The sequence below is a fragment of the Simochromis diagramma genome, unplaced genomic scaffold (assembly GCF_900408965.1).
Source record: "Simochromis diagramma unplaced genomic scaffold, fSimDia1.1 OVJJ01000106.1, whole genome shotgun sequence".
NCBI lineage: Eukaryota > Metazoa > Chordata > Actinopteri > Cichliformes > Cichlidae > Simochromis > Simochromis diagramma.
Window position 1 is genome coordinate 131,614 of NW_024387121.1, and position 16,658 is coordinate 148,271.

Below are 16,658 nucleotides of genomic sequence, written 5' to 3' on the forward strand. Positions count from 1 at the left end.
AAGTGGATATCAGGCATTTGTAGAGCAAAATTTAGTATTTTGGTCTAGGCAACCCAAAATGTGATGTCCACATAGGTCCTAGGAGGTTAAAGTAAGCACAGTATTTAGCAGCTGAATGTCTTATATTGAGGGTTATTTATATAGCCTTTCTACTGCACTGTCTTGTGTCTGTATCGTTCTGTTCTGTCTGGTGTTGCGTTGTCTTTGTTTTGTTTTGTTGCAGTTTTTGCACATTACACTTTCGTTGATAGTCTGTTATGTGTAGCACCATGGTCTTGGAGGAAGATTGTCTCATTTCACTGTGTACTGTACGACTGCACATGGTAGAATAACAATAAAACCACTTGACTTGGCAAGAATGAGCTGACTGGAAGGTTTCACATGTTCAGACATGTAGAAGACAGAAAAACTGATGTGCTTATCTGGCAGCCAGTGACATGATGAAAAATAAAGACCCCCCAGCTACAAGCAAAGTAGCTCTAGGAAATGCAACACCTATAAATGAAAAATAGGGAAACCCGAGCTCTGGATATTAGTGATGGGATTTCCGGCTCTTTTTAGAGAACCGGCTCTTTCGGCTCCGAACCGGCTCTTCAGGTTGTTTTGTTGCTTTAATTAATTTATTATTAACAATAATATAAAATTAAGCACAAAAGGAATTACTAATGTAAAAAACAAAAGGTGTTTTATTTATATATGTTTATATATAAATATATGTGGTGGCCCCTAGAGACAAAGCACGTCCAAACTCCAAAACACATTTCTAGCATGAACTGAACTTCCAAAACAGAGCTACCTAGATCACTTAAATTACACAATTGACAGCATATTTGTATTGTTTGTGTATTTATACACAATCACTCATATATATTCAAATAATTTACAAAAAACATTCATTTACCTGTTACTACCACACACCAAATCCGGTCGCTGGTACTTGCTGGCTTGTGCAGCCACTAGGTAACAAAAGCTCAACACTGCGCCTGCATCCTGGAGCACTTCTGTTGTGTTTTGTACGTGTTTCGTCTGTAGGGGCCACCGTAAATATACTTTTATTTATTCACTCCACATAAAATGTAATAAATAAATCATATAATACAAACACCAACTATTAACATTTCAACTTTTAACTATTTAAATTTTCAGCTTTTTCCTTTTAAACAAATTTAAAGTGAAACAACACAAAACACTGCAAACCACAACACAATTAAATATAAATTAAAATATGAAAACAAAAAGAAGATGCATATTCTCTGTCATATGGACCTGCATGAATAAACTTTCTGAATCCTTTATCATCTGCAACTGAAAATAGTTGTGGATGATTACTATACCTTTCTAATGTGGCGTTGTTGTCCCTGACTCTTTCTCTCTCTCCCCCGCTTTGTTCCTGTGCTACTGCGACTGTAACTACCGCCCCTCCCCCCTCTTCCCAGCGCAAAGCACAAGGCTCACGTGCGGAGTGAAGCGGAAAAAAGTGCGAGAGAGCGGGTGAGAGAAGGAAAAAAAAACCCATGGCTCCCAATAAGGATTCGGCTCGCGTCGTTCACGTCAAAGATCCGGCTCTAAGAGCCATTTCGTTCGCAACCGACACATCACTACTGGATATTTATGGTAGATGGTGTTACTGCACTGCCCACAATGTTTTGACTGACAGAAAATGTGAGGAAAATAAAGTGCAGAAGCCCAAGAATAACAAGAGTTTAGTATCAAGCCTCACAAAATGCAAAAAACAGAGATGCTAAGAATCACCTGTTTAAGAAAGACTTCAGACTTAGCATCCTGCTCTTTGTTGGATATGAAAGAAACACGATAATGTGTTTGGAGAAACGCAGTGTGAACATCAGGTAGATCAAATGATGTGCGCCTAATGAGATGCGTCCCAGCTGGCGGCGAAATGAGCTGCAGTGTTGAGTAGTAATGAATGAGAATGGCCAAAGGTTCGTGGAGGGGAAGCGAAGGTTGCCAACAAGATTCTGCCTTGGAAAGCTGCCAAGATGTCTGGAGGAAGGAGAAGCGCGAGGATTAAACAGCAGGCACATCAAAGCCTGCAGCAGCCTGAGAGACAGACAGGCTGCGAGGATGGGAAACAGCAAAATGTGATTTGGTTACCCAAACTGATCCTAATAACAAGTCCTAATTAGTATGTATTCTGATATAGCTGATGATAGGAGAGGTTTTAACTGGCAACATATTCTTTATCTTAATATCTACATTTTACAGTTGGAGAGGAAACAAGAAGCATCTGACTGATGGCGCTAACATGCTTTTCATTTCATTCTTTGGTTGCAGTAGTTTAAATAGCCTATGTTTTGGTTTATTTTATAATTCAGTGAAAATGGTTTCCATCCATTACTCATACATCTGGGGACATATGCTTTCTAGATGCAAAAATACTGCATGCATCTATGGTCATGAATTTTAAAAATCCCACGTGACCCCGTGAAAGTTAGAGCATTCACAACATTTTCAGACACTTGACCTTTGACCTTGAGATCAAGATAACTGAAACTCCTACGTTGCTTCGTTCTCAAGTTCTCACATTTACAAACTTGGATGTTCCCAAACCCCGAGCAAAAAATGAGCAAGAATATTTCTCATAGATTCAACTGTCCAAAGTTAAAGCCTGAATTCACTGGGTAAATAAAACAATAAAAAGGGTTCTCAGGTAAGGGATGTTTCCTGGCGTCTTGGGCCAATTATGAATTCACCAGGTACTCAGCAAATGTCTTTACTTTTATTCTTTTTTATTCAATATAGAAAGAGGTTACTACAAACTGTGATTGCTGTTTAAAAGTCGCATTTTGCTATTGGAGGGTGAAGCAGGGGGTGTATCACAACAATATCCATAAAACTAATCAATAATAATTAAAAAAACAAAATCCAAGGTAATTTCCCTCCATCGATGGGCTGCTTTTAGTGCAGCAGATATTTTTAGATTGTCTATTTTTTGGTACTTCAGACACGGCACAGTTCCTTAAGTGAATCCATGGGATTTACTTAAAGGGAACATTGTTGTTTATTATTGTTTGTTTTTTGTCAGCTGGGAGTGTTAGCAGCTTGCTGCGAGTACAACGCCTGCCAACTGGCTAACAGCCAGCTTGTCATGAGACCTGGAGTGACCTCCAGTGCACTGAGGTGGTGAAACAGGAATGTGAAGGCAGCTTGTAAGCTGCAGCGACAGTCAGCAGGCAGCAGGACTAACAGGATGCGACTGTCAGTATGCAAGCTGTGACAGCATGTGTCTTTATTAGATCTTGCGGATGTAAGTGCATAGGTGGACATAAACAAATACATCCAGGTAGCATCGGGCCACATAAAGCAGACCCGGGAACTGGATCAGATCCAGACTCCTGATAGTTACAGTATGAGGCTGATTAATGAATTCACATACTCACAACACACATCATCACAAACATGCACACAAAAAATGGCACATAAGCACCTGACTGTTGTACTGCTTTTTCTCTCCCAACATTCTGTGTGTTTGGTTATGATACAGAATAAAAAAAGACTACAGTCCAAGAAAAATTCATAACGCCAAAACAAAGGAAGAAGGACATCAGCAGCTACTATAGCAACCTGATCGCTCGTCATGTGCTCGCATTAGTACATTAGTAACCATGTCATAAACCCATACAACTTCCTGCTCTTGCATGTCTGCATTAAGAGAACACATAGTCATGTAATGTCTTATTAGCTGCTGCCTAATGGACTCTCCAACTTTGCACTTATGGAGTAGATGAAAGGAGTCGACAGAATCATGGGCGCTCTGTTGGGAGGTGAAACAACTCCCCATAAATAATGTGCAATGCAATAAAGTGCACTAGAGAAACAAATATTAGCAAAGGCAATGTCCCACTGCAATACAGCCCATTCAGCGCAGTGCTGACCTGTTTCCCGAGCCACCGAGCAGACACCCCAACAGGCAGCTGAGCAAACCAATCAACTGCACTCGTTCTGATCATAAACAGCTGTGCCAGATATGAAGGCATTTTGCAGGCTTCCATTTGCAGCAGTGTGTTTTTTTTTTTCAGCTTTTTTATAAATGACTTGAGTAAAGATATTAAAGCAAAACTATGCCTTTATGCTGATGATGAAGTCATTCTAACACATACATCCTCTATAGTAATGGAGGGAAAGAACTTTGAATCCTAAATGCTCCACTGAGTTTAAACCACAGGGCAAGCTACAGAGCTGAAAAATGAATCTTTGCAGAAGTGGCAAAAATCCCATCTGAGGGTGGCTCCAAAAGACCTTCAAGTGAGTACCAAACATGTCCAGATTTACAGCATCAGGAAGCTTGTTTGCAGCCTGGGAAAGATACAAGTTTGGCCTCTCTTGCATAGTTTTGCCCCTCATAAAAACTCTGAGTGGGGTGATTTTTTTTTAAACTGAGTTGGAGATGTGGCAGTTTGATTGACAGGTGTGCCATCACAGGAGTTGATCTCAGTGGAACTTTCTGGTAAAATAAAGTAATGGAATAAATTTCTTTTTGATGTGAGATTATTATTATTATTTTTTTTATCACAAGTCATCCTCAAAAACTTGTCCTTGTGTTTTGACATATAGATTTTTCACAGTGGAAAATTAAAACAGCCATTTTCTACATGTTATACATTCAAATGCAGGTTAATTGGAAACACATTATGCATGTTAACTGAAAATGAGCATAATAATTGCAGTCCGAACGGAATATATAATTGTAGAGTGTATTGTTGTTCTTTCTCACATTTTGGCAATAAGTAATCTCAGCAGATGAGACTTACAGGCTTTGCTGATAGCAAATCCATTATCAGGTCAAAACTAATGATATCAGCCAATAAAAAAAAAAAAAAAAATAGAAGAACAAAGGTTGTATGTTTTCTTTGCTTGCTAGGATGCGGGTTTTAGCATTTGGCCAATTTTCTATTTAGAATTTTTTATATTATCCATATCTGTTTGTTACATTTTATAATTGTTTGCAATCAATACATTTTTGCTTTTTATGTTCTTGATTTCCTACTGACTCAACTGTTTTTGATTTCATATTAAACGCCCCTTAAAAACCTATGTAAAACTATGTAAAACTATGTAAAACTATGCAAAACTATGCAAAACTATGTAAAACTATGCAAAATCAGAATCTGGAAAGACTCAGTAATTGCAAAATAATTCATACAATTATACAAGTGCAGCCCACAGTGATTGGTAATTGTATTAAATTACCAACACGTGAAAAATGTGATTTGGCGGTGTTTAAAAAAATCGAATTACATTTGTAAACAACGCTTTCTCTCGTTAATTACCAAAGCCATATCATTATGCTTATCGTTATCATATCTTCACTGAAAAACAAACATTATGATAATTCTTCAACAAACATTAATAAAAAAGAAAACAAAATCTCAAAAGCATGTGACGCCTTTTTGTCGACACTACAGTGATCGTTGAGGAAAGACTGTGAGTGATCACTAATTACTGCGGTGCATTCACTCATCACCGTGACAGATGTGTGATGTGTGAATGAGTGTGGGTGTAAGCAAATGCATTTAGCAAGTGCTTTAATTTGTGTTTTCTACCTCAGTGCAACATTGTTGCAAATTTGTAGAAAACGTGTGTGAGTTGCATCACACATGGGTTATGCAAAGTTTGTTACACCTGGAAGAATAACAGAAGCATTTAAAAAATGTTCCCCATACAATCGCTACGATGCCACAATACTGAGATCTATAATTAATGTACGCAGCTGACAGGTCATTTTAGATCTGATTCTCTGGCCTTCTTTCACACTCTCTTTCACAAATGTATAATAAGTTAATTTAGTTTAAATGGACTTAATGGGCAGATTCAATTACTGCCATGCCAAAGTCCCAGAGCAGCATCAGTGATGACAGGATTACAGCTGAAGTAGCGCCAAGCAGTTGTCAGAGCGGAGACACGTCTTTGCTGCGAGAAATATTAGGTCCGCAAGTGAATTTCAGTTCAGATGCAAAAGAAATGCTATGTGGGTGGGAAAATGATTCCAGGAAAAGAGGTGGAGAGATTCTAAGACTCCCAATCAGAGAAAAAGAGGATTGCTGCGGCACCGTTCAGGATAAAAATATGTATGAAGTTTATTCTTGGAGGAGTTCAGCAAGCAAAATAGACCCTGATGGAGACTTGGAGTTGATTTACTTTGGCCTATTTTGCTTGCCGAATTGCTCCAAGAATAAACATGTTACATGATTTTATCCTCAGCAATCCTCTTTTTTTTAATATTGAGCTTGTGTTTGCTATACTGCTGGTGGATAAGCCAGTTCTGATGAACTCCCAATAATACCTTATTAGAATCAAAGACTAATTTGTAAGATAGTGACAACAAAATGGTCAGCTGGTAGGTTTTGCTTTTATCCTGATGCATTTAGCCAACTAAAAGAACTCTTAAATGCTGCTGATAATAACACCTAAAACCAAATGCTCTGCCTCCTGGAAGGAGTCTAAATGTCCTCAAAGGGAAGTGAAAAGCATTGAAGAGTAAACCATCCTCTCAGAAACCAAACCAGTGGTCACGACTCTGAAGCTGAAAGTCTGCTACTTCACACAGCTCAGCAGACCGACTAAAGAGAAACCTGTGCCTCATAACAGTAACAACAAAGCAGAAAAAGAGAGAGATAATGAAGTCAAACCTTGGCAAACAGCGCCCCCTTGGCCGCCAGTGCATCTTCCCCTCTGCCATTGGGGTAGCACTCGTATCGTGCATCCAGGATTGGGTAGCGGCTTGCCAGCATGAGCCCACTGTTCAGGAATTTGAACCTGGAGCAGCAGCCTTTCCAGCCATACCGCCCAACATCGCTCAGGATGTAGGGAAAATAGCGATGCAGCTGGCGCCGTAGTCTAGTAGTCGATCCATGGTCAAATACCTCCTGTAGAGCCAGGAAATCCAAGTTGGCAGGGAAAAAGGCAGAGATGTCATGGTCGAATGTTTCATCTCCGTGGCGGCGTTTTCGACCTGGGCGCTTGAATATTGATGTGCGTGGGACATGAGAGAGAGTATTGTTGGAGGATATCCCTATCCCGCCATCACTTCCATGGTAACGAGCAAGGGACTCACGAGAAGCAGTCATGCTGCCCGTGTCTGCCCCTCCGTGCTCTCCAGGCCGGTGGTTCCCTGTCTCCGCCTCCTCTTCCTGGGGGTCCGGCTCTGGAGCACTGATGCTAATTTGAACCCCTGAGGTGTGAAGCGGACAGTCTGTTGCGGGTTTTGGCTGGGTCCCATCCCCATGCATGGGACAGTCATGATGACCAGGAGCACTCTGAGCTACTGTGGAATGCACGGGGCAGTCTGGAGCCTCCCCTGAGGTGTGAATGGGACAGTCTGAGCTGCTTTTAGTCTCCCCTTGGTGGAGAGGGCATTCTGCTGTAGTGTCTGCCCCATCAGGGTGCACAGGGCATTCAGCAGAGCCCTGGTCATTCACAGAAGGGTGAACGGGGCAGTCAGTGGCACCTGAGGGGTGAATCGGGCACTCGGTGGCAGGTTCAGTTTCGGTGTCGGCTGGGCCATTGGTTGTGTGTGTTTGGTCTGGACGTTGGTCCAACGATGAGGTACGGCGGAAACCTGTGGCAAGGCTGCTGAAGGACGCCGCACTGATAAACATAACAGAAACAATATGAACATAGAGGCATTTACTGCAGATAAGTGCAGAGGGAAGTTTGGATTGATCTCTCCATACCTGATAGAAGTGTTGGTAGGTGAGTCAATGTAGATTTTAATCTGAGGTCGGCTGGCACCATTGCGGATCCTCTTCCCTACCTCCCGTGCTCTCCGGTGGGTGTCTGACAGGTTGTTAAACCTTGCTAGGGAGTCAGGCAGAAGGCAAACATTGGCACTGCAGAAACAGAAGCTTCTGCCCTGTGGCCTCCATTCCCCAATTCCAGCACCTGCTTGACCTTGTTCAGCCTGGTGTTTGTCTGGCCTAGACAAGACAGAAAAAAAACAACCTTTAAATGCAAATATAATACCAGAAGAAAAATAGGGCATTAGAAGCAAAAGCATTTTTTTAAAAGAAGCAAGGAAATTTTTTCCAGATTTCTTTTTTTCAAAAGATATACTTAGAGAAACATTTTATTCTGCCTTCATCTTGAGCCTACACTCATTGAGAGTAATATCATACTGGTCATCTAACTCTGAGCAATATTAAAGAAATCCAGATACTTCAAACACAGGGTCTTATAGCCATAAGGAAGCTAATCAAATGCAAATACTTTTTAAAGCAGAATCTCTCAAAGCAATTAGCTGCTGAGCAGTTTTGAGGTTTCTGCTTATTAACCTTATTATATCAGTAATGTAGTCTAAAGAAATAGATTACATTTCTGTCACTTAAAGAGATGTGTCTACATAGACATATGCAGTTAGGACCATTTGTATTTGGGAATTAAAACAGTTTTTTAAATTTTGTATCTGTGCACAAGCACAGTGAATTTAATAAATAAATAATAAAATAAATAATTTCAGAACCTGAACCATTTACTTTAGTTTTTTCTTCAGTAACTGTAAAGCTTCTCTGTTGAGTTCTGATCAGTTGGCTGACTTGTCATTCAAGAATATCCAATTTATTTGCCTTGAGAAACTCTTGGGTTTGTTTTGCTGTGAGGCAACATCTGATGAGTTTTGCAGCAGATAGCTGAACCTGCGCAAAGTATAGAGCTCTCTACACTTCAGACTTTGCTAAAAATAAACAGTAGTGATTCTGTTCCACTTGTAGGCAGAGGCAAAGCTACAAAAATCGTCTACTGTCTAAAAACCTATGGTGTATGCCACTTAAACACCGCCTGAAGTTTTGAAATCATACACCATCTGAACTGAGCTGTAGTAGTTGACTCCATGATACTAAGTTTTATTCTAACATGATCAACATTTTAAAAGTGATCTATTCAACCCAGACCAGGTAGTTTTGGTGCCTAAAGCACAGCTGGTGTCATTAGTTTGTGGGAGCATATCAGTGAAGACCTGAACACAGATGCTAAAAGCAAACTAACTGAGCTGCAAACACAACCTTTTCAAACAAGATGGCGGCGCGTGAACAACGCGAGGCTCAGTGTCTCTCCAGAATCTGCTATTTAGCGGTTTTTTATCTACTTTTAACCGGATTATTCGTCCAGAATTGCTGTGCGTTGCTGACCTACAGCAGACAAGAGCTTCTGGACATCTGGACTCACAACTCCAACAGTTTTATCGCCGATCTCCGACTCATCCCAGAGATCTCCAGAACACCGGAGGCTGCCCACTCTCCCCGGCCGGGCGGAAGTGCACGCAGACGGCGCCGAGATCGTAAACAAAGGCGAGGTAGGCGCGGAGGGCTACGGGCTAAGCTAAAGCTAACACCACACCGGCTGCCTTTACCCAGTATTTTTCTCGCCAATGTCCGTTCTCTGGCAAACAAAATGGATGAGATACGGCTCTCCATCACTAACAACAGACGGATTATGGACTCAAATGTCATGTTTTTCACCGAAACATGGCTGAACAACAGCTGCCCGGACAATGCTATCGAGTTAGCAGGACGCCACACACACCGAGCCGACAGGCTAGCAGATGACTCCGGCAAGACCAGAGGTGGAGGTTTGTGCATTTATATTAACAATGCTTGGTGCATGAACTCCACTACTACTGAGAGTCACTGCTCACCTAATGCGGAGTTTTTAATGGTCAAATGCAGACCTTATTATCTCCCCAGAGAACTCACTTCTATCATACTCACTGCCGTGTATATACCCCCCGACGCTAATGCTAGGTTGGCCATGAAAGAACTTTCTGCAGCCATTAACAAACACCAGAATAAACACCCCGAGGCTGCTTTTATTGTTGCTGGCGACTTCAACCACACCAACTTAAAGACAGTCCTCCCCAGATTCCACCAACATGTCTCCTGCCACACCAGAGGAGACAAGACTTTAGACCATGTGTATTCCAACCTGGCTGGAGCCTACAAAGCCACACCCCTCCCCCACATTGGACAATCGGACCATCTCTCCCTGTTCCTCACACCTCGGTATTCACCACTCATCCAACGTGTGAAACCTGCTGTGAGGACAATTAAAGTGTGGCCAGAGGGGACAGACGCAGTGCTCCAGGACAGATTTAAAAACACAGACTGGAATATGTTCACCCACACAGACCTGGACCAGTACGCCTCATCTGTACTGGATTACATCTCCAAAACCACAGACAGTGTCACCACCCAGAAACGGATCACCATGTACCCCAACCAGAAGCCTTGGATGAACCGGGATGTTCGTCTCCTCCTGAAGGCCCGCAACACTGCCTTTAGGTCAGGAGATGCACACGCCTACAGTACAGCCAGGGCTAATCTAAAGAAGGGCATCAAAAAAGCCAAACACCATTACAAAAAGAAGGTAGAAGAACACTTCTCCAACTCCAACCCCCGACGCATGTGGCAAGGACTCCAGACCATCACAGACTACAGGACCACCAAACCCTCCCCCGCATCCTCTGATGTCTCCTTCCTCAACGAGCTCAACAACTTTTATGCTCGTTTTGAGCGAGGGAACCCCACAACCACAACCAAAGCAGACATGACGCCAGACCACCAACCTCTGACTCTCTCCCCCACCGATGTAGGAGCGGTGCTGAGCAGGATCAATGTCCACAAGGCTGCAGGCCCTGATGGCATCCCCGGGCGTGTTCTCAGAGCGTGTTCTGGGGAGCTTGCAGGAGTGCTCACAGACATATTCAATCTGTCCTTGGCCCACGCTGTGGTACCGGCCTGCTTCAAATCCACCTCCATCGTCCCGATACCCAAAAACTCCAACCCATCTTGCCTCAATGATTACCGCCCAGTAGCACTCACCCCCATCATCACTAAGTGCTTAGAGCGACTGGTCCTAGCACACTTCAAATCCTGTCTCCCCCCCACCCCGGACCCCCACCAATTCGCATACCGCCAGAACAGGAGCACAGAGGATGCAGTCTCCATCGCAATGCACTCTGTCCTCTCACACCTGGACAACAACAACACCTACGCCAGAATGCTGTTTATAGACTTCAGTTCAGCATTCAATACAATCCACCCCTCACAACTCATCAGGAAACTGACAGACCTGGGCATCAGTTCCCTCATCTGCAAATGGTTACTGGACTTCCTGACCAACCGCCCCCAACATGTCCGGCTGGATAACCACTGCTCATCTACAATCACGATGAACACCGGTGTACCACAAGGCTGTGTGATGAGCCCTTTCCTCTACTCCCTCTTCACCCACGACTGCAGACCTGCTGATGGTTCCAACACCATCATTAAGTTTGCAGATGACACCACGGTGATTGGCCTCATCAGTGACAACGATGAGGCCGCCTACAGGGAAGAGGTGGATCGTCTGGCTGAGTGGTGCGACACAAACAACCTGCTGCTTAACACCGAGAAGACCAAGGAGCTCATCGTGGACTACAGGAGGAATGCTGACCCACATCCACCCATCCACATTAAGGGGACGGCTGTGGAGCGTGTGAGCAGCTTCAAGTTCCTGGGAGTCCACATCTCCGAGGATCTCACCTGGACGACCAACTGCTCCAAGCTGGTCAAGAAGGCTCACCAGCGCCTCTTCTTCTTGAGGACTCTGAGGAAGAACCACCTGTCCTCAGACATCCTGGTGAACTTCTATCGCTGCACCATCGAGAGCATCCTGACCAACTGTATAACAGTCTGGTACGGGAACTGCTCTGCCTCGGACCGGAAGGCGTTGCAGAGGGTCGTGAAAACTGCCCAGCGCATCGCCGGAGCACCACTTCCTGCCATAAAAGACATCTACAGGAAGCGGTGTCTGAAAAGGGCTGGGAAAATCATCAAAGACCCCAGTCACCCATCGCATGGACTCTTCACCCTCCTGCCCTCTGGGAGGCGCCACAGGAGCCTCCGGACTAAGACCACCAGGTACTGGAACAGCTTCTTCCCCACAGCTGTCAGACTCCTGAACTCTGCCTCCTGACATCTGACCCACGTTAAACTCATGGACTGAACATACACACACCCACAACCACCTACACACACACACAATGGACAACTGTACCCTCAAACACACAATAATAACATGGACTGAACCACCACTCACAACCACTAGCACTAGCACCTCTGTAGAAACTATCTACACCCTCACTTATCTTAACTGCACTACTGTATAGCTCTGTGTAAATAATCATTCTGTACATTCGATAATCTTTAATCCTACAACTGTTTACAACTTGCATAGTTCCCATTTCTGTATAGCTCTATATCTCAGATTCTGTAAAGTTATTTATTTCATATTCTGTATAGTTTTTCATATTTATATCCTGTTCATATCCTGTACATAGCTTGTACTCACTACAGCCTGTACATACTTATAGTTATAGAATATTCACAACATACTTCATACCGTGTACATTATAACATACCATAATAGACCCATTTCTGTAATATACTCACATATCTATATTATTGCTAATATATATTGTAATATATCTATATCACTAAAGCACTTCTGGATGGATGCAAACTGCATTTCGTTGCCCTGTACCTGTGCATGTGCAATGACAATAAAGTTGAATTCTAATTCTAATTCTAATTCTAACCTTTATTAGGTTGATGTGATGTCCAGACATGTAAAGATCCACAAGAAAAGAAACAGCAGGAAAGGAGCAGACAAGAACAGCGAAGCAACAGAGACACTAAGAGAAAGACTGAGTGGAAACATTGGACTGTTTATTCACAGTAAGGGTAACTGGGAGGGTGGAAACCAAAGGGTAATGAGACACAGCTGAAGGAAGTCTAGACAATGGAACAAAGCGAGACAGTGTACCACACAGAGACAATTAACTGCCAAATTAAAGCAATGAAACTGAAACAAGGACAAAAATGAACCTTAACTCTAATCTTGAATGTTCATGTAAGACAAAAGTGCCACAGTGCACATAAGCTCCATAAACACAATCAGTAACTTAAACTAACAAGAACTGAAGGCTCATAATCAACAATGTTGGCTACGAGTAAAACTAAGAAAACCTAAAACAACCAAACGGACCAGAAACAGATAAAAAAAATTGGATTCACATCTTCTTCTTAAACGGTCCTTTGTTGTCAGTTTTTCAGCAGGTGTTTGTGGGGGTGTGATGAGTAGAATTATACTCATGTGCTTTTCAGCTTTTAAAAATCTTTTCTATTTGGAATTTATTTTTCCCCAATTCTCCAAAGGTCTCACCAACATCAGAGTGTGAAAGATGTTAACTTAAAATTAACATCTGCCCTTCCTGGGGGGAAAACTCATCAAATAATAGGAAATTAAGACAAAAAGTTTAGTTACTGTACATATTACAGTAACTAAACACAGGGCGACCGTGGCTCAGGGGGTTGGGAAGTGTATCTGTAACCGGAAGGTTGCCGGTTCGATCCCTGCGCTCTCTGTCCTGGTCGTTGTGTCCTTGGGCAAGACACTTTACCCTACCGCCTACTGGTGTTGGCCAGAGGGGCCGATGGCGCGATATGGCAGCCTCGCTTCTGTCAGTCTGCCCCAGGGCAGCTGTGGCTACAACCGTAGCTTGCCTCCACCAGTGTATGAGAGTGAATGAATAATGGCATTGTAAAGCGCTTTGGGTGCCTTGAAAAGCGCTATATAAATCCAATCCATTATTATATTTCCTCACATTGTGCCAAACTGTTTATTTATTAATTGGTAGAATAAACTTTTAGTATTCTTGATCATATCTAACTCTGTTAAGGTAGAAAAATAGTGCATCTAAGTTGGATTTAAGTAGATTCTTTTTTGTTGTTGTATCTTGAAACCCTTTGCTGGTGAGATGGGGTTATAATAATACTACTACACTACCAGTCCAAAGTTTGGACACATCTGGCCATCCAAACTTGGTGCTGTATACTTTGATGCAATGAAATGTTGAATTGTAGAGCCTGGTCTTTGATGAGTGTTATGAAAATACTGTTGAGACAAACTTGTTTTCATGCAGAAATCTTTCAGGAGTTGTCAGTAGCATGAAATACAAATACATTCATTATGTGAGATGTTTTTGCAGCATATCAAGAATAACAAGCTATACGTAAATTCAGTAAGTTCTTAGGATGTCGTGTTATCCAATTTTCTTTTTACCATCTTTCAGATAAGAACACAGTGAATTCTGTACTATCACCAAGCAGCTAGGCTGTCCTTGAGACTCTGTGGAGAAAAATAAACTGGATCAAACAGTTATGTCAGTGTACCCCACAAGGTGCAACCGGGCCTTACAACTTTTAGCCCTTTTCATAATAATAGTGCGATATTAATTATAGAGGGTTTAGGAATAAAAACAGACATGCACACATCATAGCAGACTGTCTGTTTTTTGTTTTGTTTTTTATCTGTTTTACTCTCAAATGATTATTATGTGATGTACACATACTATGTATTACATTTTCTATTTTCACTCTACCATTTCTACTCTACCCCCTCTTTATGCTTCTGGCCCTGAACTCTACTGCCATCGGTGCTTTTTACCTTTTTAAAGACATTATCCATGAATATACAATAAACTGTTACTAGGTGACTGTTGAAACAATACTTAAAATACTAGAAACTCACATTTTACATTTGCCATCTCTAAACTGCTAATTATAGGAAGATCGTGCTGCTGTCCCAAAGCAAACAGAGCTAAATACTGTATTTCCCATTTTGTGGTTATGGCGGGTTGCCATTTGGGTGGGTGTTTCGATAACGAAACACCCACTGAGAGCCAATGGAGTCTTGCAGCTGGAAAGCAGACCCACGAGCAAACTATTTACACAAGATAATGACTTCATTTTCCCCTTCTTGAAATAGCCAACCCCTGTGAACAACTGGCTCTATAGATAAAAAATGAAGCATGACTCTACAACTGCTCGGCCCATTTTTCACGTTACATTGATCCAGGGCCTCATTTTCATTCACAGTTTAGTTGAAAGCCAGTCTAAAATGTGTAAACCGGTATAAAGTGCGTTCATCCAGTCATCTTTAAACTGAACCACTGCAAGGACAAAGAAAGGCCTACATGGTTGGCTGTAGGTCTGCCCTCCTCACCTGTAGAAACCTTAAGCAGGAAAAGATTGTGTTACCTTAAAACAGTTAGCTCACTCTACATAATACTGTCTAAAGATGGTCTAAAGTAAAAGACACTACATCCTTACAAAATCAGATATTATGTACAGTGCTGTGAAAAAGCATTTTTGCAGTTTTGTCACACTTACATGTTTCAGATTAAACAAATAAAATATAAAACAGAAGTAAATAAAAAAGGTGTTTTTTAAATGATGCTTTGATTTATTAATGGAAAAAAACTACCCAGCCTACCTGGACCTTGGCAGCGAGAACTAGTATTAAGCATTTGTAATAAGTTCAAACAAGTCTTTCATATCTCTGTGGACCTGTTTAAGGTCATGCCAAAGCATCTCAATTTGGCCAGGCCACTATGAAACCTTCACTCTTGGAGTAGTTTTGCTAGGCCGGCCACTCCGTCACCACTATTCCAATTATTTTTTTCACATAGGGCTAGGTAAGGTTGGATAGCGTTTTTTTAATAAATGAAATCATCTAAAAACTGTACTATGTACTTATTTGGGTAACTTTGTCTATTAGGATGTGATTAATGATCTGAAACCTTTAAATGTTTAAATCAAGTTTGGTAAAAATACTTTTTCAGAGCCCTGTAAATTCACAGAAACAGCAGCAGTAATAAATAATATAGCCATGTTGGCACTAACCTGCAGTAGGTGTACAGGTAGGGCTGGCGGATTGCCTGCAGGGGAGCCCAGATGATGAAGCCCAGCAGAGCAAAGGGCAAGGAGACGAGGAGGAGGAGCAGGTAAAGGGGTGCGGAGATCAGCACACATAACGTGAGGAAGGAGCAGGGGTCCTGGGAGCGCTGTCGCTTCTCCAGCGAGGTGGCCACACAGGACGCCAGGAGCCGGTCCAGGAACCAGTAGCAGGGAAACACCAGGCTCCACGACAAGCCATCCAAGAAGTGCAGACAGGCACTGGAATACGGGGTGATGTGGAGGACCATCTCTTTCCTTCTTTCTCTCTCTTTCTGTCTGTCACTTTCTCCTCACCTTGCACGTCCACGCCCACATACACTATAATCAATCACAAAATCTCTTCCACTAATTACATAAGCAGAAATAAATGAAAAAAGATCAGACTCAAATGTAGACCCTCCCCCATTCCTTGGAGAAAGGAACACTACATGGTTTGGATGATTTCTATCTTCACAGGAAAGCTTATCTCAGTCTCGCTGCCCCTCCCTCAGTAATTACATCCTCCACAGGAGGGGTCAAGGAGCGCAGTCTCGAGGTAGGCAGTTGTCATGATGAAAGCTATTCCCTTGATGACGGATCTATGATTGCGAGGACTCAAACCACCTCTGCAGGGGGTATCCACTCAACATCAGCATTTCCTCCAAACCTGAAGAAAGAAGCACATCGACAGAGGAAAGGCGGGAGAGAAGGAAAAAGAAGCAGGGGATCAGTAATTGACTTTATTCCACTGGGAGTGAAACTCATACATGTCAGAATGACTGTAATTGCATAATAACAGCACATCCCCACAGAGGCTTGTAAGCTACAGGCAAAATTATTTACTGTAGTTTGTCTCGTCTTACAAGAAGAAAGAATAATGTATGACAGCGA

General features: G+C 42.4%; 1 protein-coding gene and 1 long non-coding RNA gene across 3 annotated transcripts in view; one reads left to right on the plus strand and one right to left on the minus strand.

Moving 5' to 3' along the window:
• smpd3 (sphingomyelin phosphodiesterase 3) overlaps positions 1–16,658 on the minus strand; it is an 88,613-nt gene that overhangs the window by 34,046 nt on the left and 37,909 nt on the right. For both annotated transcript variants that reach the window (XM_040046931.1, XM_040046932.1), the window contains 3 exons: positions 15,735–16,434; positions 7,692–7,934; positions 6,648–7,605 (listed from right to left, as the gene is read on the minus strand). In XM_040046931.1, the coding sequence (XP_039902865.1) occupies positions 6,648–7,605; positions 7,692–7,934; positions 15,735–16,036 (1,503 nt within the window). In that variant the 5' untranslated portion in view covers positions 16,037–16,434. The remainder of the gene's footprint in view (positions 1–6,647; positions 7,606–7,691; positions 7,935–15,734; positions 16,435–16,658) is intronic.
• On the plus strand, positions 6,389–16,161 carry LOC120743328. The gene is made up of 3 exons (XR_005698158.1): positions 6,389–6,495; positions 11,725–11,730; positions 16,150–16,161. It is a non-coding gene; the product is annotated as an uncharacterized LOC120743328 (long non-coding RNA).